This window comes from Oculina patagonica, chromosome 2 (assembly GCF_052425735.1).
Source record: "Oculina patagonica isolate OP01 chromosome 2, crgOcupat, whole genome shotgun sequence".
NCBI lineage: Eukaryota > Metazoa > Cnidaria > Anthozoa > Scleractinia > Oculinidae > Oculina > Oculina patagonica.
In genome coordinates, this window is record NC_135759.1 from 39,239,762 (window position 1) to 39,264,326 (window position 24,565).

The 24,565-nt window shown below is 39.1% G+C and overlaps 2 protein-coding genes across 2 annotated transcripts; one reads left to right on the forward strand and one right to left on the reverse strand.

The window, feature by feature from the left end:
* The first annotated feature begins 5,703 nt into the window (after positions 1–5,703).
* On the forward strand, positions 5,704–6,132 carry LOC144642363 (uncharacterized). The gene has a single exon (XM_078501328.1). It carries the CDS (start codon positions 5,704–5,706, stop codon positions 6,130–6,132), a length of 429 nt encoding a protein of 142 aa, XP_078357454.1.
* A 5,266-nt stretch (positions 6,133–11,398) lies between these two features.
* On the reverse strand, positions 11,399–24,561 carry LOC144644671 (uncharacterized). The gene is made up of 11 exons (XM_078504203.1): positions 24,457–24,561; positions 22,108–22,141; positions 18,985–19,090; positions 17,891–17,976; positions 17,050–17,136; positions 16,270–16,418; positions 15,178–15,271; positions 14,995–15,088; positions 13,946–14,038; positions 13,255–13,333; positions 11,399–11,555 (listed from the first exon to the last, which is right to left on the reverse strand). The coding sequence occupies exons 1-11, from the start codon at positions 24,457–24,459 to the stop codon at positions 11,466–11,468; spliced, it is 915 nt and encodes a 304-aa protein (XP_078360329.1). The 5' UTR covers positions 24,460–24,561; the 3' UTR covers positions 11,399–11,465.
* Between the last annotated feature and the right edge of the window lie 4 nt (positions 24,562–24,565).

A 24,565-nucleotide genomic window follows, 5' to 3' on the forward strand; every position in this document is an offset into this window, starting at 1 on the left:
ACAAAGAAAACACTTTTAGAAAATCTGTGCTCGCAGATTTTCTTGAGTAGCTCTCGAAAAGCAGTTAGATCGAATTAGCCTTCACCCTCTGAAGCTGTTTCAGTTAGCTTTACGTCAAGGACAGCATTTAGCTCTTCTATCTGTTTTTTCTTCTCTGAAAGCAACCGCTCAGGAGCTATTTTCGTTCAGCTGCAAACTGATGGGCAAGCGAATTGGTTTCAGTCCTCTTGAACTTGTGTCAAAGCACACAAAATTCTCTTGTTGGAATTAATGCTCCAAACAAACTTTGGTATAAGCTAATACCTTGAAATCGTTCTTAGGATCTCTTCTAATTCTTGAAATCCATACATTAAAGCGACAATGTAACAAGCTCGAGTCTAGTAAATGAATGTTTCAAGTTCATCAATAATGTTGCCGTAAATTGTAGGCAAAGCGTAGTTGGGATCACATTTTAGCGATTAAATTTCTCTTACCTTGACGACTTTTTTATCGCTGGGAAAACTATGGAAAGATATATCTTCGTTAGTAGAGATAGTAAAGCAGTTATACACACGGGAGTATAAATACTCCACATCGAAATCCACGCACAATACTTCACTTCGGGGAAACGCGTGTTTGTTTACCTATTTCAGACCACGTGATCAATGTATGACGTATTAAGCTAAGAAGGTCTATTACATTGATATACAATATTTTCGTCTCACGTGACTAAGTGCACATAAGTAGCGCAGTCGGGTAGGCATCTGACTGCGGATCGAGAGGTCGCGAGTTCGAATCCCAGAGGAGAGAGTTTTTTTTCTTTTTTCCTTTTTTTTTTCTTTTTTTAACCCGTAGCACTAAAATGGTTTGTTTATTATATCGCTCCGTAGGTATGCATTGCAGAATAATTTACATGTAGGCTGTTAAGTAATAACGCTGTAAAAAAAATATAATAGACTGATTCAGGTACAAATGTAATATTGCGCTGTTTCATCTGAAAAGCTTTTCCTTTTCTTGGGAACAAGCAGCTACGCACTCGATTTTAGCCAACGCTCTGGTTTCTAGAAAGATCCATCGCTTATGAAGCTTATGTGAAACCCGATTTAGTCTGATTTAGTTTTCGAATGCTCCTACATTCGACTACATGTACTACGCTAGCTCGAAAGATAGACACGAAAGTCATCGATCGATTAATGCAGATTACTCGCTCTCAATGTTCACTTTTTTGGCGGTCGATTACTTAATTCTTCACGTAATTGTCAGCCATATTTTGTTTCTTTGCTTCTGGTTTTTCTTGTAAACCCCTTTAAATTTAAAAGACCGCCTTTATACGGCCGCTTTTATACGGCCGCCTTGCTACACTATTTCTACAAGTATATCTGCTGGTCAGCGGAGTTGCAATGAGAAGTCTACAGATGATGGACCAACCGACCAACCAAGGCTACCCACAATACTCCTGAATAAATTCAGTCGTAAAAAGCAGGTTTGACGTTATATAGAATTACACTGAATCGCCGTACACTCGGTACACCCGGTACACCCGGTACACCCGATACGCCCGGAACGCCCGGTACACCCGGTACGCTCGGTACACCCGATACGCTCGGTACGCCCGGTACGCTCGGTGCACTCGGTACACCCGGTACACTCGGTACACCCGGTACACCCGGTACACCCGGTACACCCGGTACACCCGGTACACCCGGTACACTCGGTACAGTCGGTACACCCGGTACGCCCGGTACAGTCGGTACGCCCGGTACGCCCGGTACGCCCGGTACGCCCGGTACGCTCGGTACACTCGGTACACCCGGTACACTCGGTACACTCGGTACACACGGTGCACTTGGTACACTCGGTACAGTCGGTACGGCCGGTACACTCGGTACACCCGGTACACCGCGTACGCCCGGTACGCTCGGCAGACTCGGTACACCCGGTACAGTCGGTACGCCCGGTACGGCCGGTACAGTCGGTACGGCCGGTACACTCGGTACACTCGGTACACCCGGTACGCTCGGTACACTCGGTACACCCGGTAGACCCGGTACGCTCGGTACACTCGGTACACTCGGTACACCCGGTACACCCGGTACGCTCGGTACAGTCGGTACAGTCGGTACGGCCGGTACCGTCGGTACAGTCGGTACAGTCGGTACGGCCGGTACAGTCGGTACAGTCGGTACGGCCGGTACAGTCGGTACACCCGGTACACAGTCGGAACGGCCGGCTATGGCCGGCTCCGGTCATAGCCGTGCTTAGCCATACTTACCCATGTTTGCCCTTGCTATTATAAATACCTATGATAAACCATAAATGTTCTTTAGATGGGATGTCAATGAGAGGAACTACTAACGAAGAAAGAAATCACCACAAAACATTCGATTATTATTATTATTATTATTATTATTATTATTATTATTATTATTATTATTATTATTATTATTATTATTATTATTATTATTATTATTAACATATAAAGTCTTTATTTTAATAAATAATTTTCTATTGTTCTCGTGAATCAGCCAATCAGAGAGCCGCTTTGAACCGGTGCGGGACTGCTCGCGGAACATGCCTGACGAGGCTGAGATTTCAGCGAAATTAATAGCAGTGATACAAAGATACTTTTTAATATTTTAACTCCAAAATCGTGCGTTCAAAGAATAACAAAGACAGAGAATGTCAAGAAATCACCGAAGTTTATCTAATTCTTTTATCGCTTCGACGAAAGAACTTTCTGAAGCAGGACAAATATTCCCGTCTCGCTTTTCTTGTCTTATAAACTTCGTTGCACTCAAATGGGTTGCTCACGAAGCGATATAATTCGGTGGCTCGACGGCTCGGTAGTCGCGTTAAGTGTTTAAAGAACGAGTAAGGTATATAATTCGGCGGCTCGACGGCTCGGTAGTCGCGTTAAGTGTTTAAAGAACGAGTAAGGTATATAATTCGGTGGCTCGGCGGCTCGGTAGTCGCGTTAAGTGTTTAAAGAACGAGTAAGGTATATCATTCGGCCGCTCGACGGCTCGGTAGTCGCGTTAAGTGTTTAAAGAACGAGTAAGGTATATAATTCGGTGGCTCGGCGGCTCGGAAGTCGCGTTAAGTGTTTAAAGAACGAGTAAGGTATATAATTCGGCCGCTCGACGGCTCGGTAGTCGCGTTAAGTGTTTAAAGAACGAGTAAGGTAAATAATTCGGCCGCTCGGCGGCTCGGTAGTCGCGTTAAGTGTTTAAAGAACGAGTAAGGTATATAATTCGGCTATAATTCGGCCGCTCGGCGGCTCGGTAGTTGCGTTAAGTGTTTAAAGAACGAGTAAGGTATATAATTCGGCCGCTCGACGGCTAGGTAGTCGCGTTAAGTGTTTAAAGAACGAGTAAGGTATATAATTCGGTGGCTCGACGGCTCGGTAGTCGCGTTAAGTGTTTAAAGAACGAGTAAGGTATATAATTCGGCCGCTCGGCGGCTCGGTAGTCGCGTTAAGTGTTTAAAGAACGAGTAAAGTAAATAATTCGGCCGCTCGGCGGCTCGGTAGTCGCGTTAAGTGTTTAAAGAACGAGTAAGGTAATAATTCGGTGGCTCGGCGGCTCGGTAGTTGCGTTAAGTGTTTAAAGAACGAGTAAGGTATATAATTCGGCGGCTCGACGGCTAGGTAGTCGCGTTAAGTGTTTAAAGAACGAGTAAGGTATATAATTCGGTGGCTCGACGGCTCGGTAGTCGCGTTAAGTGTTTAAAGAACGAGTAAGGTATATAATTCGGCCGCTCGACGGCTCGGTAGTCGCGTTAAGTGTTTAAAGAACGAGTAAGGTAAATAATTCGGCCGCTCGGCGGCTCGGTAGTCGCGTTAAGTGTTTAAAGAACGAGTAAGGTAATAATTCGGTGGCTCGACGGCTCGGTAGTCGCGTTAAGTGTTTAAAGAACGAGTAAGGTATATAATTCGGCCGCTCGACGGCTCGGTAGTCGCGTTAAGTGTTTAAAGAACGAGTTAGGTAAATAATTCGGCCGCTCGGCGGCTCGGTAGTCGCGTTAAGTGTTTAAAGAACGAGTAAGGTAATAATTCGGTGGCTCGGCGGCTCGGTAGTCGCGTTAAGTGTTTAAAGAACGAGTAAGGTATATAATTCGGTGGCTCGGCGGCTCGGTAGTCGCGTTAAGTGTTTAAAGAACGAGTAAGGTATATAATTCGGCCGCTCGACGGCTCGGTAGTCGCGTTAAGTGTTTAAAGAACGAGTAAGGGATATCATTCGGTGGCTCGGCGGCTCGGAAGTCGCGTTAACTGTGTAAGGAACGAGTAAGGTATAAAATTGAGTGGCTCGGCGCCTCGACGGCTCGGTAGTCGCGTTACGCGTTTTAATCCGTTCTCTTTCATCGCCCTTTTTGTCTTGATCGTCATCTTCGTCTTCTTCCGCGAGTGGTTCGTCTTCGTAAGGGGCAAACCGGCTAAAAACTATATTGTACTCTTCTTCATCTGTTTCTTCTTTACTCTCTTCGCTACCCGAAGAGTCGTAAGTCACGCTAAATTCCAAATCACCACAGCTGTCACTCGACATACCGTAGAATTCCGGTTATAAGCCCCCCCGCTTATAAGCCCCCCCGGTTATAGGCCCATCTACCTTGAAACAAAAAAATACATCCGATTATAAGCCCCCCCGGATATAAGCCCCCTCTGCCGGATGACAGTACTGAACAAGGCTAAATTTTGCTTTATTATGCGTTTTCAACTTAAAAACGTATTTCGATCAACACTCCCGAGACTCGTTTCGAAACGTTTTTTTCATTCCGCTTATAAGCCCTCCCGGATATAAGCCCCTCCACTTATAAGCCCACCCAAAATCCCTTACGAAGTTGTTTAAGCCCAGGGCTTATAACCGGAATTCTACGGTATTTCCTTACTCAGCGGTCGGGAAACGACCGCTGGTCAAGGGGAACGTGGACTCTGGGAACGAGATTGTGATGACCATAAAAACTCAGCTACATGGTTCCTCTACTTATGGCTATGGGGCTACGCTCAGCTCCTTCGGGCCGCTAAGGAGCTCCGCTAATATAATACACCCGAGACCAGAATAAACTAGCCATCAAGGGTTTATGTTAAATTACACTATTTATAATTTTCAATAACTTATTACAAGAATATATTTAAATCGGGCTTTAAACATTACAAAAAAGTCAAAAAATGTTTGGGGACTTCAATATTTTTTTCGTGTTGAGGTATTATATACACGTGACTTTAATAGCGATTTAAGGCAATTTCATCTAAATTTACCTAAACTCAGAAGCCATTAATTTGTCACAAATGAGAACAAAATCAGCACCAAATAGCTAATTAAGCATCCTTTTATCGATAACGATTTAAATATTTAAAGGCACCTGAGGCATTTTTCGAGACATTTTCCGAGCTATGTCATATGCCAATGTCGTGACACCAATGTAAATACAACAGCGTAACAAAGACAAATTAGCCGAATGGGAAACCCTATGGAAAATGGAGTTCCATCCAGACAAGTGTGAAGTACTTAGAGTGGGGCGTAAGCGTGCTATGGTACGAAATGACTACTGACTTAGCCAAATACCTTGGAGTTACTATAGCATCAGACCTGAGATGGAACAAACACATCGACACCATCACAAGTAAAGCTAATAGAACTCTTGGATTCCTGAAAAGGAATCTAAAGGTTAACTCTACTGCAATCAAGTCCACTGCCTATAAAACACTGGTCCGACCTACCCTCGAGTATGCCTGCACCGCCATACACAGAGGGAAACATCTATAAGCTCGAGATGGTGCAGCGTCGGGCAGCGAGATTTGTCCTTGGAAGATACAACAACACATCTAGCGTAGGGGACATGCTATATGAGCTCGGCTGGACTTCCCTTCAAACTAGGAGACAGGCACTTAGACTCTGCATGATGTATAAAATTCATGAAGGCTTGATTGCCATGGACGCTCACGAGTTCATGACGCCACTTCAAAGGAGATCGCGGCACGTAAATTCAAATGCGTACGAAATTCCTCGCTCAAAGACGGACTACCACATGTACTCGTTTTTCCCGAGAACGATACGAGAATGGAACAGCCTGGCCAATGAAACAGTAAATGCTCCAAACTTGACGCCCTTCGAGAAAAGCCTGCCGTCTGACCAAGCCCAAAGCAAACGATGCTAACTTTGACTTTTTTAATCTAGTGTTATCCATAGCATTTAAGCTTTACTTTTAATTTGAATAGTATTTATTTATTTTGTATAGTAGTTATTTATTTTAACACTTACGAGAATCTTCAGTATTGAAGAAGGTGAGTTACCAGGAAGAAGAATGGAAACAAGAAGAAAGTGCTACATACTTGTGAAGATTTTATGATCCCTTTGATGAATTTGCTGTCCTTCTCATAGAATAAAAAACTGCGTTATCACAGCGACAAACCGATGAGTGGTGCCGGATCTATTGAAGACCTGGATCAGTAACTTAGTTAAAATGAAAAATATAGACTGACAGCAACTGATCCTGACGGCTAAAGCGGTCAAAAATAAACAAAGTGGATTAAAAAAAACTAGAATATATTGAAAAAACTTTGCAATATATTCTAGTTTTTTTATGCATGGAGAATGTCTGGTCTAAAATTACATAATTTTAGACCAGACATTCTATACTTCGAGGCGCGCTGAACTAAAGGAATCCATTGTTGTACATACTTCGTCAAAAGTAGAAACAGGTTGTAAACTAAAGTATTCAAAGAACCGTTTAAAATCCACGGAGACCCACTACTGAGCTAGTATATTTCCAGTGGAATGCCCAGAGGACGTAAAGATTTGTTTTAGTTTTTCAATATTAGCGGGAAATGCCCTTCACGTGGCATGTAACCATGCCCTCAACACCTCAAAAGAGCTTTTTGTTACTACGTTCACGACTTGGGCAAAGGGATGGTATGAAATCGGTTAAAAATCATGCCCATTTCATTTAAAGTGTAAAAAAAAAATGACTAAATGATTACTTTCCAAGGCCGTTCGTCAGTGTCCGGATCAGGACCTAGTCAAGAAAATTACTTACAGATTTTAATTCGCTACTTTGGACGGAAACTCAAGCGGTAAATCAATTTTTTTGGCGCTACCTTATTACAGGAATATTATGGGGCGCCGAGTGTCAAAAAACTATTTAGTGCATTTTTCGCTGTTATTTTTGTTATTTACTAAATAACAAAGATGTTCTACTTGTTATTTAGAAATCACCAAGTTAGCGACTTTTACGTTTACAAATAGAAAATTATTTTCACTCGGTGATTTATAAATTGCAAACAACTTGTCGCTGCGATTTATAAATCACCAACAACTCCTCTTTGCGATTTATAAATTGCAATCAACTTGTATTTGCGATTTACAAATTGCAGATAAATAGTCTGCAATTTATAAATCGCAGTTACGTTAATTGCGATTTCTAAATTGCATCGAGTATAGAAGTCGTTTATGCGTAATTTATAAATCGCAAATGTGCGATATGTAAATCGCAAATGTGATTTACAAATCGCAAATGCGATATATATAAATCGCAAATGCGTTTTATAAATCGCAAATGTGATTTATAAATCGCAAATATGCGATTTGTAAATCGCAGAATGTGCAATTTATAAATTGCAAATGTGCGATTTATAAATCGCAAGTGCGACTTAAACCGCAAACAAAAGTAGCGTTTGACTGCGGGCTCGTACTTCAAATTAATTAGCAGGAAACAGCAGGAAACGTCTACAATAACAATGGCGGATAAAGACGACTTCGCGAGACGGCTTTCAAGTGGAAGAAGACAAGAGGGCGGGAGCCCGAGAGAAAAGGGGCGGGAGGCGGGCAAAGAGAGAGCCGGAAGCGGGATCCTACTGCATCAGCTATCCCGCAAACCACTCGAGCTCAGTACTGTACAGTTTTCGTCTTTTCGGTGAGAAGACCACGCAGGCTACGGAACCAAGAGCTTCAGTGATTGCTCTGGAGATGGCTGTCAATAGTGAAGGGGGTGGGTAAACAGAAGGGTCTGAACCTCCCGCTTCCCGTACCTTTTTCTTCCGCTTCCTGCCCCTTTCCGTAGCGGTTTCCTCCTCTTTGTCGCATTTCTTTTGCAAAATATAGCGAAATGTTAACGGAATGTTGTGAATTTTTTATTTTTTTTAAAACCACTTTCGAATTTCTCCCTGTTTATCCCGTTTTCCGCCCTCTCTTTTCCCGCCTCCCGAGACGAGACGGCTATCAAGTGGAAGAAGACAAAAAATGACAAAAAAAATGACAAAAAGTGCACTAAATAATATAATATTAGCCGCCTTATCACATTCTGTCGTTGCCCCACAAACAATACAGCAGAAACTGTTCTTTCATGCTACAAAGAAGCTAATGAAGATGAACAATGACAAGAGCATGGGACAAAGAAAAAAATCTGAGTCCATGAAGGGAATCGAACCCATGGCCTCCCAGATACCGGTTGGGCGCTCTAACCAACTGAGCTACGAGAGACTCGTGGAGGGCTGGGCTATTTACTAGGTTGATATGTGACACACGTCCCGCAAACGAAGGATATGTATGACTGCGGGGTCGTACCCCATCACATTAAATTCTTGTTGTAACGATGATGGCGGATAAAGACGACTTCGCAAGACTGCTACCGAGTGGAAGGGGACAGGAGTGCAGGAGCCCGATCCGAGAGAAAAGGGGCGGGAGGCGGGAAAAGAGAGGGCGGAAAGCGGGATGAACAGGGAGAAATTTGAAAGTGGTTTTAAAAAAAAATAAAAAATTCACAACATTTCGTTAACATTTTGCAAAAGAAATGCGACAAAGAGGAGGGAACCGCTACGGAAAGGGGCAGGAAGCGGAAGAAAAAGGTACGGGAAGCGGGAGGTTCAGACCCTTCTGTTACCCCACCCCCTTCACTATTGACAGCCATCTCCAGAGCAATCACTGAAGCTCTTGGTTCCGTAGCCTGCGTGGTCTTCTCACCGAAAAGACGAAAACTGTACAGAACTGAGCTCGAGTGGTTTGCGGGATAGCTGATGCAGTAGGAATCCCGCTTCCCGCTCTCTCTTTGCCCGCCTCCCGCCCCTTTTCCCTCGGGCTCCCGCCCTCTTGTCTTCTTCCACTTGAAAGCCGTCTCGCGAAGTCGTCTTTATCCGCCATTGTTATTGTAGACGTTTCCTGCTAATTAATTTGAAGTACGAGCCCGCAGTCAAACGCTACTTTTGTTTGCGGTTTAAGTCGCACTTGCGATTTATAAATCGCACATTTGCAATTTATAAATTGCACATTCTGCGATTTACAAATCGCATATTTGCGATTTATAAATCACGTTTGCGATTTATAAAACGCATATTTGCGATTTATAAATCACATTTGCGATTTATAAATCACTTTTGCGATTTATAAAACGCATTTGCGATTTATATATATCGCATTTGCGATTTGTTAATCACATTTGCGATTTATAAAACGCATTTGCGATTTACATATCGCACATTTGCGATTTATAAATGACGCATAAACGACTTCTATACTCGATGCAATTTAGAAATCGCAATTAACGTAACTGCGATTTATAAACTGCAGACTATTTATCTGCAATTTGTAAATCGCAAATACAAGTTGATTGCAATTTATAAATCGCAAAGAGGAGTTGTTGGTGATTTATAAATCGCAGCGACAAGTTGTTTGCAATTTATAAATCACCGAGTGAAAATAATTTTCTATTTGTAAATGTAAAAGTCACTAACTTGGTGATTTCTAAATAACAAGTAGAACATCTTTGTTATTTAGTAAATAACAAAAATAACAGCGAAAAAAGCACTAAATAGTTTTTTGACACTCGGCGCCCCATAGGAATATAACGAGGCATTTTAACAACGCGAACAAAATTTACGCGTAATAAAATTAACGCGAATTTAGGAAAAGTTCTGGTCAAATCCTTATAGTAAAAAAGTTACCTTATTACATGAAATTTTCGCGACACGTTAATTTCGCGATTTTGAGGTGGGCATATTTCGCGACACTTAAATTTCGCGATTTTGCGAAAACTTTGTATTTTAAATCACTTTAAATTCGCGTTTTGAGGAAGACACAATTGACATTTCCTAAGCAAAATTATTTAACATGCCCTTGAATTAAATAAAACGACTTCATCAAAGGAACAATAACGTCAAAGTTAACAAAAACGCAATAGCGGGTCTTATTCTCGGCAATAGCAACAACAGAGCACTTCTTACAATGTCTACAAGTAGGCCATGTTTGTACGTGCATGAGTTATTGATCTTGAGTCAATTGACGACAACATCCATTTACACTGAAAATCCTTCCTTCAGGGTACTAAACTTATTTTTCTTGATTGTTGATATAATGTGAGTCACTTAATTTTCGCGGCATGTTATGTTCGCAACACTTATTGTGCGCGTCACTTTAATTTCGCGATTTTTTTAGAATCGCGAAATTCGCGAAATTAAAGTGTCGCGAAAATTTCATGAAATAAGGTAACATACATAAAATTAACGCGAATTTTTGAAATTCGCGTTAATAACATGTATCGTTAATTTCCTATTACAAGGGTCGAAAGAATATTTCCTATACATCGATTCTATCAAAAAATTAGCTCCTTTATCGCGCTTAATTCGGATATACAGTAGTGAAAAGAGGAAAAGACAAGTCAAGTTGCGTTTGGGGTCGCTACTTTTAGAGAGCCGTTACTTTCGGGATTTGCTTTCAACGGTGAAATTTCATCGCTACTTAAGGAGAGTCAGTATTTTTGGGTTGGCCTTACTTTCACTCACTTATTTAATACAAACACTGTATTTTCATTACCCTGAAATGTCAGTAGTCTCATAGGTTAAGTTGAGTTACGAGGAGACGACTGACATTTCAGTCTTTTACATGTAACAATCACCTACATTGCAGGATATCAGGATGGCGAAGAGTTTTTAGTCGCTAAGACATGCTCATAGAGCGGTTGTCACTTGAGGGTCGAAAAGATTTTGCGTTTGCTTTGGTTTTGCATTACTACGCTTAGTGATTGGATTAAAAATTTCGCACCACTTTCTTAGCCAATCAGAACTAAAACCAAAACCAATCGTGATTCGCATACATACGCACCACTTTCTTAGCCAATCAGAACTAAAACCAAAACCAATCGTGATTCGCATACACACGTTTTCCCGCGCTTTGTGCTTGCGACATGCATGTATTTGCTTCGAGTTTTGATTGGTTCACTGGGTTGTCTCGGTACTTTGTGATTGGCCAGAGTAATAACTTTGCTTTTCGTTTTACGACAGTCAATTGAAAACTTTCTCGAACCGCTTTCTGCTACTGGCTTTTCCTGGCCGCAGTCACGCACCTAGTCTCGTTTTGGCTATCAAGCATTGCTTCTCCCCCCTTACTAGCTGCAATAGAGGCCACCTCGAAAATAAAACAATTCAATCTCAAAGTAAGAAAAGATGAAAGAGTTTTATTTTACTACTTATTACAAGGATATACAAATACTGATGGCAGAAATCACAGAGGGCAGTTATAGACAATAATAGACTTGTCATCAGATACTGACACAATCTTGGAGCCTGTGGCATTGTACTTTACTCCCCAGACCTACAATTGATAAGAGCAGAATACAAAAGGTAAGGAATTTAGTTGAAAGAACCCATCACGTTGCCTGGCAACTATACGTATTTTCTCGATTAAACGCCGGGTACCGAATAAACGTTAGGTCTCCAAGGTAAGCTGTAGGTACATTAGCAAGATATATGTTTGGCAAAAATAATGAATAAAAACCCTTGCTTAATAAACATCGGGCTCAAATAAACTGCAGGAGTCAAATAAACACCGGGTCAACCAAGCCAAGTTTGAAATAAACACCGGGAGCGTAAAATCGAGAAAATACGGTATACCTTATTCTTACTCATTTTCGCGAGTACTAAATTTCGCGTTTTTCGCGTTTTCAAAATCACGAAATTAATACGAGCGAAAATAACATTGCGCGAAACTTAAACACGCGAAAATTAATACTATATTTTATAACAAACCAATAAAAATTTTAAATGTTTGGAACTGTAACTATGATCCTTGAAAATATCTTTTCGTTTTATTTTTGACTAGCACCCTTCCTCTGATTACTGTTTTCTTTAGACTGTAAATCGGCCAACATCTCTTTAGTACAGTCACCAAAGTTCCGTTTGCAGGCTCTCTGTAGTTACACTGAACCAGACCTTTGTATATTTCCAGTAGTTTCTTGGCCTTTGTCGACTGGTCCAGAAAACACTGACAAAATCGCGAAATTCAATACACTTTTGCTCTAATTTTTCTTGCAATCGCGAAAATTAATATTCGCGAAATTCGGCTCCCGAATATTCGCGAAATCAAGTACGCACGAAAATTAGTAAGAATAATATATTCACTCAGAAACCCATAAGGGTTGAACAACCCTTATGGGTTTCTGATTCACTCAAACTCGAAAAGTTTAGAGGAGCGAGAGGGAAGTACGAAGCGGTGATACTCGTGAGCGGAGCTGCTGTGTCAAGCACACAGGAAAAACTCTCTCCGCGCACCTTGCGAGAATGGAGATATCACACCATTTACGCGCTTTTCGTGATAGGTGTCACACTCTCCGCGTCGTCTTGCGAAAACGCAGAACACACAGGCACATTCTTTTAGCCTCCATCGCAGAGGTCCTCTTTGCAAGGGAAGGGAATTGGTCCGAAAAGGGGGCAAGGTCAAAGATTAAATTTTGTTAATAAACACCTCTCTGTATATAACAAAAATTAAGCTATTGCTGTAATTTCATTTGAAAAAAAATTGTTTTGTATATAATCTACGCTTCCAATTTTCGCCGTTAATTAACGGCTAAAAACATTCATATCTACAAAGAAAATCTAATGTGAAAGTAGCACGAAGGGCAAACACTCAAAATGTCCGCTTTCTAAATTCGCCAGAACGCGCGAATTTGATTATTTTGCAGTAGGCAGTCTACCTCGAAACTAAATAAAGCAAGGTAGCCACTGAGGAAGATTTAAGTAGCTGACTATTTGAGTATTAGACCTTTGTCAGAGCATAAAAGAGGACAAACAGCCAAGGTAACAAGAGCAGGTTTTGGTAAATCTTCACAGAATTTCCCATAAAATTCTAAATTCATCCAAATTGCCCAGTCACAAAATGAAGCGAGTATTCATGACAGTCCCAAAACCAATCCGGTCTGGGTTGTCATACATTTTCGGCACATTTTCTTGGGGGAATTTAGTTTTAGATCAAGATATAATTTGTAAATTATTCCCTGCAAGGAATATTTGTATACCTGATCGTTGTGTTCATAAAACGTCTGAACGCACTGTCTTGACCCTGCATCCCAGACTTTAACAGTCTTGTCGCTAGAACTTGAAGAAAAAAAAGAAAATGAACAAAAGATTAATTTAATAATACTTACATATAGAGAGAATAATGATATGTAGAATGTTTGCTCGATTTGTTGATTTACATCTTACAGTGGAACCCCGATATAACGATATTCCAAGGGAGCAGTAAAATTATATCGTCATATCGAGGAATCGTTATATCGAAACTCCCGATATAACGATATGTCCTTAATAATAACCGAAAATATCGTTATATCGGGGTAAACCTAACAATCATATACTTTTTTACTGGATAAAGAAACTAAAAATACAGTATCATTTTCATATATCATCGTATAAAGCTGTTGTCAGAAACGTTAGAGATAACCCCTTTACTGTTATTTTATTGTATTAAATTCAGCGTTTTGCTTAAATTGTGACTCTGTACTGATAATATCGTCATATCGGGGAAGATTTTACGCTCGGTTCGCTAGATTCTCATCGTTATATCGGGAATATCGTTATATCGAGGATCGTTATATCGGGGTTCCACTGTATTTGTTTTTCAATCTTACGTTCGAATGTTCTGTCTTTATGGTGATGTAGGCTTAATTTCTTAGTAAAGATTACCATTATATAATGTAATGTAAATACCTTGAGACAAAGTGTGTGTTGTCTGGACAAAACGAAACACCGAGAACCCATGAGCCATGACCTGACAGAGTTCCAGCTAAGTTGGCATGTTGTCTGTATAAAGTAAAGTACAAACAAACAAACAAACAAAACAAAACAACAAAAGCAAGTCATTTAAATCTGGGCACTGCCATGTAAACAGTTACTACTAAGCCAAACATCTTGTAAATAGTCAATACCGTCTACTTGTACCTACATTTGGGGGCACCCTGTATATTTTTGGGTGGGTGTGTGCCGCTGGGAATTTAAAGCCCTTATCCTATACCAGACCATGTTCAGCTGAATTTTGCAACCCTATAATAGACTAGACACCGAAAATCCCTACCCTATACCTGACTTGCATTTTTTTTAGAATTGTATTACCATAAGTGTTTTAATAGAAACCATCTGTCAACAAAGATGCTGCGATGATTTTTTTATGTTAAGGTCAACCTCTTTCTCTTCTGCGTTTCTATTCCTGTTCTGGACTTAATTCGTCATATCACCGATCAGTTTCCCGGCAAATGCTACCCTTTTCTAGACCAAAACTCTCTGATTTTTATACCCTATCCCAGACTAAACTGCTTGAAAACCATACCCTTCACAGCGGCACATACCTATATAGCTCATATATGGGAGTGCCCCCCCCCCCTCCTAGGACTGCACCATTCCAATTTGTAAAAGCTGATGGATCAAAAATTTCACAAGGACACTAATTTCACACCTCCCTTTCCCCTGTGCTTGGTCTACACACCCAGAGAACTGGCACTCTCCCCAGTTTTTGCTCACCAAGATAGCAGCTCAGCAAATGAATGCGAGGATTTGGCAATTTCAGTAGAAATAATATTTTAAAAGGAACTCTTCAATGTCTAAAATCATGCTGAGAGGGGTAAATCCTCCACCCATTTTATCTTGTGTACTTCCCTGTACTTTCACAGTTACAAATTTAGACAACGTAGCATGTTGTAAGGACTAAACTAGTCTAACAACTGTAACGAACTAACAGCTATAAAGCAAGCCCTGAATGGTACACATCATACATCTTGATGTGATTGTCGTCAGAAGCAGTAATCAACAGTTGAGAGTCTGGTGAGAATGTTAAAGATCTTATAGGCATGGCGTGACCTGTGGATAAATAAAAAAAATGCCATTACATCAAAGTCAATCCTTTTGGCTTGTGAAGAATTTTTTTCTGATGAATTTTATCTTCCTACCTTCTAGTGTGTGGAGTAATTTTCCTGTTGTCAGGTCGAAAATGTTTATTATTCCATCAATGGCTCCACACGCAATGTAGTGACCATCAGGACTCTGAAATCAGATAGAATAAAAAAAAATTGGTGTTTTAGTTCCAAGTGAAATTGTGTGAAAACTATCAATGGTGACCCCAATAAAGTATATATTTTCTGAAAGCTTAGTGAATAAAGATTGTACTTTTGGATTTTGTTTTTATCATATAGACCATAATAAGCAACGTCAGCATTTTGCTTACAATTATGATGTTGCGCAACATCAGGTTTATTTGAGAACACATTTATGCGAGAGCCTAAACTTTTATGTGGAATTTGATCTACATATATTGGTCTAAAAAACGATGTCTCAGATTTTTCTTTTCTTGCTCCATTATTTTTTTATACTTTTTTAAACTTTAAAATGGCGTTTATTAGGGCTTCTTTAGCAGTTACCATTGATAGTTTGCCCACAATTTTACTTGGAATGAAATAGCCAATTTTCCTTCCGTGATACCTGGCCAAACAGTAATGCAAGTGGGTGCAAGTAGTTGCAAGTTGAACTTGCCTGCAAACTTGCATTGGCCGGCTAAACAGAATCCCAGTTTACTCACAAGTGTACACAACTGACAAAAGTTGTGCGCGCACTGCAGCTAGGTACCTGAATTAAACAGCAAGACTTTTTGTTGAGTTGCATTGGGTGGCCAAACAGTTAAAACTTGCATCGACTTGCACATAAGTTTGATTTCCACCAAAGTAAACGCAAGTCATCACAAGTCAACGTAAATGCAAGTATGAAAGGGAACGCAAGTTGAAAACTAGCTTCTTCTTGCATCTCCGTTTGGCCAGGCCCTAACCTATGACATATTTTACCAGGGCTGTGCTCTAAGGGTGCCTGGGTGCCTCAGGCGACTAACTTTTTCTTTGGGAGACCAGATAATCTTGTTTCTTTCATATAAGCTTTATGCTGGGCACCCTGGATCTCATAGTTTGGAACCTTAGGCTTCTTGTGATTTTCCTTAGAGCACAGCCTTGAATTATTACTAGTAAGAGATTTGGAAAATACAGAAAATGACATACGTAAGCTATACTCATGGTGAATTTTCCTCTTGTGTCCAGGGCACTCTCCTTTTTCCCACTTTCCACACCTATTAAATTAATTTTCCCAGCATGGCTGCCAGTTGCAATGAACCTAGAGTCCGGTGAAAATGCAACAGTCCAAGTGTCCACTGTAAAGGCAAAATTAATAAACTGCAATTACTTCAAATATGTTTTATAAGCACTAAGAGTAATATACATAGGAAACTCTAAACAAATGTTTTATCAATTTTGTATTTTCAAGTTTCATGCTAACAGGCTAGTGGATAAATCCTGCTTTTGTTATTGTGACCAATCTTCCTTTTTGCTAACACATTGGAAACCAATCTGGATAAGCAACACCAGAGTTATGTACCAGTAGTTGATCTAGAAGAGTCTCCCCCCTTCTCCCACCCCCACAATACCACCCTAGAAAATCTTTCAAGGCCCAAAGGGCCAAATATCACACACCCTTTATTGGAGCAATAAAGGACACACCTTCTCTCTGCTCTCCCTTTTTCAAGCAACAAAGGGCTCATTTAATATCGCCACTCTACCCTTCCCTTTTTTCCAGTACCTCTAGATCTACCCCTGGTAACTGCTTTAATCAAAAATCTGTGCAATTGACAAACAACAGGTGTCAGATGTCAGGTGTTTCTGGACAAAACTTATTATAAGCACAAAAGACAGGTTTTTGTGATTAATAAGTTTTGTCCAGAAACAGTCTGACTGTCCGGAAACAATCTGACACCTATCAAACAAGGAGTTACATGTATTAAGTACCTGGTCCACAGTCAATGGCTTTCAGCTGCTTTCCAGATTCTAAATCCCATATTCTGATATGGCTGTCCAGTGAACTTGAAGCAGCAACTATTTACATCAAGGTCAAGGATTTGACTACTAGTGAGTACAGACATGGCTCTACACTACCCAACATTTACTGTGAGCTACAACTCTGAACAAGAGCAAGGAGATTCAACTGGACAGTTATGTACAGAGAATGGTAGCATCGCACATTGATTTCTCAGAAACTCTCCGATCTAGCTGCTGGGAATAAATTTAGGCTTTCGCTGCATTTAAATATCATAATTATATTTTTTAGTATATACTCAAACAGTGGATAACATCTTTTGCACGTGCTGATTGCCTACTCAGACTCTGGATATCCTTTGCTGTTCACCTCTGAGCAACTTGTCCACAAAAACTGTAGTACTTGTTAACAGAATAAACTAATCAAAAGTTATATTATCTCACTGTTTGAGTATATACTAAAACAACAAATATCCACCACTAGCCACCAACACTGAGGTGAATAGTTGTTAAATATTTAGCACACATGCTACACATCTTGCACCAAGGACAGCTGGGAAGCAGTGGAAAAAAAAGTAAGGCATCACCTCAACAATGTCTTTCCACTTGCTATTCTTTGCACTTTAAATCATGTCACTGCTTGTTTATTCTTTGCACTGCTCCCCAACCAGCTAAAAGCTTGGAACAGGATAGCTAGCTTTGTATATGTTATATATGAACAATACAAAGACTGAATTACGTTTTAACAGGACAGAACGAAAAACCACTTAAAATGCCTTACATATACTGTTAGGAAGTTCTTATTGCAGGATACTTGTCCCAGTTAAGTTTATGTCCACCGACACTACCCCAAGTTGATGTCCTTCAAAGTTAAATCTAGGCTCCAGTTTCTCCTCATTCCTGCAATCATAAAATTAAAATTTTGAAAAACACAACGCTTTTCAGTTTTCGGAACAGTCATGTTTTGATGTTTCAAACATCATCATCAGCCATAATGAATATATAAGGTTTACAGAATGACCGTTATTATATATGTAACAGCCTCTACAATGAGCCTAAATAAATTCAAATTAACGTAAAATGCAAACTTATTACAACTAACCAATAAAAATATAGAAAAGAACAAAAAACCAATAGGCATTTTCACACACTTGTTAATGAACATCTTTTTCGGGACAAAAATTCCCATGTTTTTAAACATCTTAATTGTTCTAGGCATTGTTGAGACAGCCTCCAGTTTTAAAATTATTGATTTTGCTAAGACTTTCACACAACTTAAAACCAAGGATGGATTGAACGTTTAAATCCAGAACTCAACAAACAAGTTGACCATGTCAATTTATCGTTACACTTTTAATTGTACATCTATTTCAGCTTAGTGGTTTTTTACTATTGTTCTTTTCTATTTTACGTTAATTTGAATTTATAAAGGCTCATTGCATAGGCTGTTACATATATAATAACGATCATTCTGTAAACCTTATATATTCATTGTGGCTGATGATGATGTTTGAAACATCGAAACATGTTCCGAAAACTGAAAAGCATTGTTGTGTTTTTAAAAATATTTGCAACACTTGTGCTATCATTAAAATTGTTTTTATTCCACAAATGACTAAAAAAGTTCAAAAAAAATAATAAAGTACGAAATAAACAAGGCAGGATATATTCAAGGATTCCTTTTGTTTCAGATCATCAATCTACATGTACTAAATGATCGGAAACACCAGGATGCACAAAGTCTAGGCTAAGGTAATGAGCAAAACCACACAGCTGGTCAACTTTTTGACTGAAGAAAAAAAACATTTATGATGCAAATAATATAATATAAAGTATTTGCATATATTCCTAATGTCTGTGCAATAGTATTATTTCAAGGTTGAATCATGTGAATAATTTTCTTCTTACCATCTCCAGCACTTGACCATATCATCAACAGCACCTGTTATAATATTTTCTATTCCATCTTTATCACTTGTTCCCCAGGTAACAGTCCAAATACTGTCCTCATGAGCTAAAAAGTGACAGTATGGCTATGTTTTTATATTGCTGTCAAATGGTTAGCATAAGCTTTACGTTTGTGGAGTTACTAGCTAACAGGGACATTCATAGCTATAACACAAGGAATAAAGACATGCTTAGGCTACCTCAAGTAACCAAAAATTGGGGAAAGCAGAGAGTGTGTTATCACTCTCTGAAAGACTGGAATAACCTAGACAGAGACACCAGAAATGCACTTGATTTTGTAAATTTTAAGCGTAGCGTTCTAAGTAGGTTTTTTAGTTAATTCTTTCAAGTTAGTTTTTAACCCATTGGCGCCTGTGCCGCCCGTAACCGCCCGTGCAAAAACCACCCCTAAAATGCCTGTGCCGCCCGTAACCGCCTGTAAAAACCGCATCGTGACAAATGCCCTTTCCCTCCCTCCCTGGAGACTTTTTGGTTCTCCTATTGTTCTATAGATAATAAGGGCAAATAAACCAATCAGAATCTGCTTTCTGCGCATATTTTTAGGGAACTCTTGGGGTCCTAGTAAGAAGGTTTTTTGTCTTATTCCGTGCGTTGAAAATGTACAAGAAAATCATGGCACCCGGCGACACGTATTTACAAACTTCCAAGGCCTTGTTTTTGATTCTGAAGACAAAAAATACCATCTTTGAGACTTAAAAAGGAAAGAAGAAACACTATAGGATATTTAAGTGGCCCTAAAACGGAAAACCATGGAGTACAGAGTGCTAAAACCTTGTTGAAGAAGGATTCATCTTTCCTTTCACGGCCGCGAAGACATGCCGTAATGGCGCTTACAAGTGCGTTTTGAATTCAAATCACCGGCTTGAACACGGCCTAAATGCAGCTTCTCAAGACTTCTGAAAACGAAATAGTAATGTACTGTTATTGCTTCGAATTTGAATGTAATTTTTTGAAGGATCGGTAGAACCATTAAGTGTACAATTGACTCCAAAAGCTGTCTGTTAAAATTAAAACTTCGCCTTCGACATGAACATGTGGATAATTAATTCTGCCGTGCAGTACAGCACGGCTCAAAAAATTTCGATATTTTGACGCTTGTGACCACATTTCTTAGCTTCAGCCTAACTGAAAACAAATTCTAAACAAAGTTTCTTTCAAGTTTTTGTCATTTATCAGTTTTGAGTGCGGAATTTTAGGCTTTTGAAGGCGAACAGATTTGTTGCGCACATGTTGTTATCTGACACCTATTATTTTGGGAGACTTGCTTCTTCATTGTTTAGCTCCGCTTTGTTTTGAATTATGTCTATCGCTTTAGAAATAATAATAATAATAATAATAATAATAAAAACTTTATTAACGTGTCTAAAGTGTTTAGCTGAGGGGAAAAGTCCCCTCTACTAATTGTGGACACCTGACTAAGAAAAAACTTTAAAAAACTTTAACCTATCATTATACAACTATTAATAATTTAAAGTTAAAATAAGTTAAAAAGAAGCTATTTACATAATAAAAACGGGTAAAAAAAAAGTAAATCTATTTATATGATAAAAAAAGACTATATACATGGCTAGCTATTTACATAATAAAAACGGGTAAAAAAGTAAATCTATTTATGTGATAAAAAAGACTATATACAGGGCTAGTATTAATAGTCACAGAGGCGGCAATTGCAACGTTCATTGTTTAAAAAGTTATTGAAGTCACGTTTCCGAATCGTTTTTTTAAATGTCTTAAGTGACTGGCAGTTTCTTTCATCCGTCGTCAGGTGGCCCCAGAGCTTCGGCCCCAGGTATCTAATAGAATGCTTTCCGTACGTAACTGTAGTGAAGCGGGGCATCGAAAAGTCTGATTGTCTCAGCTGGTAGGACGACTGATGAGGCTTAAATAGCTGACGGATCGGATTTGGACTAAGCCCATTTTTAACAACAGTGCTTCAGAATATACAAAGGAGTATGTTTATTAACATTAAAATTAAAGGGATGCGTAGAAAGCGGTGCTATTGTTAAGTTAGTGGTCGGAATTCTGTAATTTTGTAAGCGTTGTTTATGCTTTTTCACGCCGCCGTGATTTGAAGATAATTTTATCATCTTGAATTACCTCTTTTCTGCACCGAGAAACAAGCTCAGTGTTATTGAATTAATGACAGTGTCAGTTGAACAGATTGAAAACCTATCTTTTACCCGACTATTTTACGATTTTTCCTAAGAATTTGTAAAAAGTCTACGTGTTTTTGCAAGCTCCAAAATAACGCGCGGAGGTGAATAAAATTTTATCGCTGTCTTGTAATTTCGTTTGGGATCAATTTATCAATGCTGGGAATCTCTTTTAGTCATAAATTGATATTTCAACATGTCTAGTTTGAATAAAAGTTTACTTCAGAAACTAATGGTTTGTCTGAATTTACTGCGCATATGGTTTATTTTTTCCACTCGCACGTTTGCGTTCAATGCCGTAAAATAGCCAGGTATTTAGGGGTGGGTGCATGCGTAAAACCTTCAGGCGTCAATGGGTTAATAATAGTTTTTAATTCTTAGGTATTTTTCGTTTTATTGTATATAGTCTTATTAAGTATTTTTAATCTTAGTTAGGACCTTTCTGAAAACCACTGTATAGTGAATGAAGGCTTCCTAATAAAAGATTATTATTATTAATTTACAAAGAATAGATTGAAACAACTAGTAATGTTCACTACTGAAAGTTAATAAGTCTCTAACTGCTTTTCAAAAAGAAAAAGAAAAAGGAATCTATAATTTTATTAAAAGGCCATCCATGGGTTAATAGACTTTGAATTCTGAAGATTTCCAAACACTATCAGAAGGCTTGCAAATGCTTCAAGTTTTCCTTCAGTTGATATCAATAAGTCACATGATATTTTCTTAAGTAATATGGAGATAAGCACTTGTAAATTGTTTAAAATTGCAAAATTAATAATTGCACCTCTTGAGATTGTGTAAGCCTTAAAGAAATTACCTGTAATTTGTGCTTTTTTTTCCCAAATTTGCACAAGAAATGCTGTGACTTCCTAGTATAATAATGCTTATTGCATGCCTGGATTTTTCTTACCTTGTTCTTGTTTGCAGCATACACTGTATTGTGACTAGACAGAAAACAAGAAACAAATCATATTTACATATAGCTTGTTAATCTATCCAGGGTTAACATTAATAATTTGTTTGAACTCTGGACTGAAGTACGGTTGGAACAAGATAAAGAAGTTAAAATATTAGCTGATGTGAAAATCAAATTAGTATGCTAAATCAGGACATAGTGTCAGATCTCGAGAGAGGAAATAACCTTGATGAGAAAACAAATTCTGTCAACTGACAACTCTACCAGATTATCTGGCAGGGACCGCGGAGCATTTTTCCAATCGGGAGGGGGGGGGGGCTGACTAATTAATTATTTAATTAATTAACTAGTGACTTGAAGTGGGGGGCTTTAGAGACTCTTCTCTTCATTAATTTTTTTTTTTTTTGAAATATTGGGGGCTAGCTATGCGCCCCCTCCACAGCCCCCCGGCTCCATGGTCCCTGTCTGGGAATCTCCTTGATAAGGAATCTCCTTCACCTCTTTCACATTGGTTGTCAATTTTTTAGGCATTTTTTTTTGGGGGGGGGGGTGGGGATGGGGTGGGAAAAGGAATTTGGGATGTTTTTTGAGGTTTTATGGTTTAAGCAGTAGAGGTTTTATATTTTTTTTCTGCTGGCTGCTTTTTGGGTTGATATTTACGTAATGACATTGTAAGATATGACCTTATTAGTAAGAAGAATTAAGGTGTAGAGTGAAGAAATGATCCTCGCAGTGAATTGCAATTAAAGAAATTGCAAAGAAAGAAACCAGACAAATATTCTGGCTTCAATGGGATTCGAACCTGTGACCTTTGCAATGTTGGTGCAACGCTCTACCAACTGACCTATTGAAGACACACATTGGGAGTTTGGTCAACTGTGAGTTCATATAATATGAACTGACAATTATTGACCTTGCTCCCAATGTGTGGCTTCAATAGCTCATCGTGGAGGTCACGGTTTGAATTAGCCTGAATTTCAGACATCCCTCCTTGGTCGCCTACTCCCAGAAGAGACGTCTGAACACATTTGGCTCTAATGCCGTCCGGTGACGTCACTACACTTTGGTTTTAATTCATGCGGAAAGCTTTCTGTCGAGGCCATGAAATTGTGAAAGAAAAATCGCTTCAATAAAGGATTACAGGGCAACAAATTGTTTTAATAGTAAACTATTGAAGACTTGCGACAAATGAATGAGATTTTAATCGACTGCAGGCTATATTCTTTTACGGAACCGATTTAATCTGAACTGATTTGCTTTATCTCAGTCATCTAGCGATCAAAATATAATATGTGACGCAGCGGACAAATACAACACACTCGTGAGTACTTAAATGAATCAATTTAGACGGTTACAGAGGCATCAAGAAACGGAATTCAATACAAAAATATCCTACTTGACCGTGGGAACTGAGTTCAGAAATCACTGGCTCATCGAGGCTGCAGGACATAAGCGTCGAGTGGCTTTGTTGACAAAACAAGAATACATGTACGTATAAATTTGGCAAAACACTGCATGTCGAAGCGACGAATGCCGCCAGCTTAAAACCTACCGGTTTCCATTACTATTCTTCATCCGTAGATAAACTAATAAAGTAATAAATCAAGGTAAATCAAAATGACTAGTAAATTCATTTCTGGGAAGGTGAAATCTTTCGCACTCTTTCCAAACGTTTTCAAATTACTATTCTCGCGCGGTAAAATTCAGTCATAATTTCACATAATTATGCAAATAATTTTTAAATCAACCAATCAAAATCACTACCCGGTTTTCGGGTAGTGACGTCACTGGACGGCATTAGAGCCAAATGTGTTCAGACGTCTCTTCTGGGAGTAGGCGACCAAGGAGGGATGTCTGAAATTCAGGCTAGGTTTGAATCCTGTTAAAGCCAGAATTTTTTTTGATTTCTTTCTTTGCAATTTCTTTAATTGCAATTCACTTGGAGGATCATCTCTTCACTTAACATCTCATCCGCAGTTCACATATATGAATTACTTTATATACTTTACGTCCAGAATAAAGATATCACTCGTATACAGACAGAATCCAATGCAGTTCAAAATTTGTTTCACTTTCATTCAGAAGTCACTTCGAGACTTTGACAACTCAGTACTCAACTTACATACAGTACCACTATACAACAGCAACAATGTTTCATTTTGACACAGGAAAAGGTTAACTTTTTAAATTATTCAAACTTCATCAGCACGAGTAAGTGTTTAAAGTCTCATGGAAAAGTTCAAATAATTGTTAGAACTGGTTTTACAACCTGGATCATTCTATAAAAGGGGAAAAAAGATATAAAAAATCGTACAAACAAGTAATTTCACTTTTTTCACTTACCATGGTTTTGAATTAGACGAAAAAATCAACAGAAGAAATTGAAATATATTCAGAAAGTTTTCGTCTGTCAGGCCGCCATCTTTGCCGCCATCTTGAATATCGGCTCTGG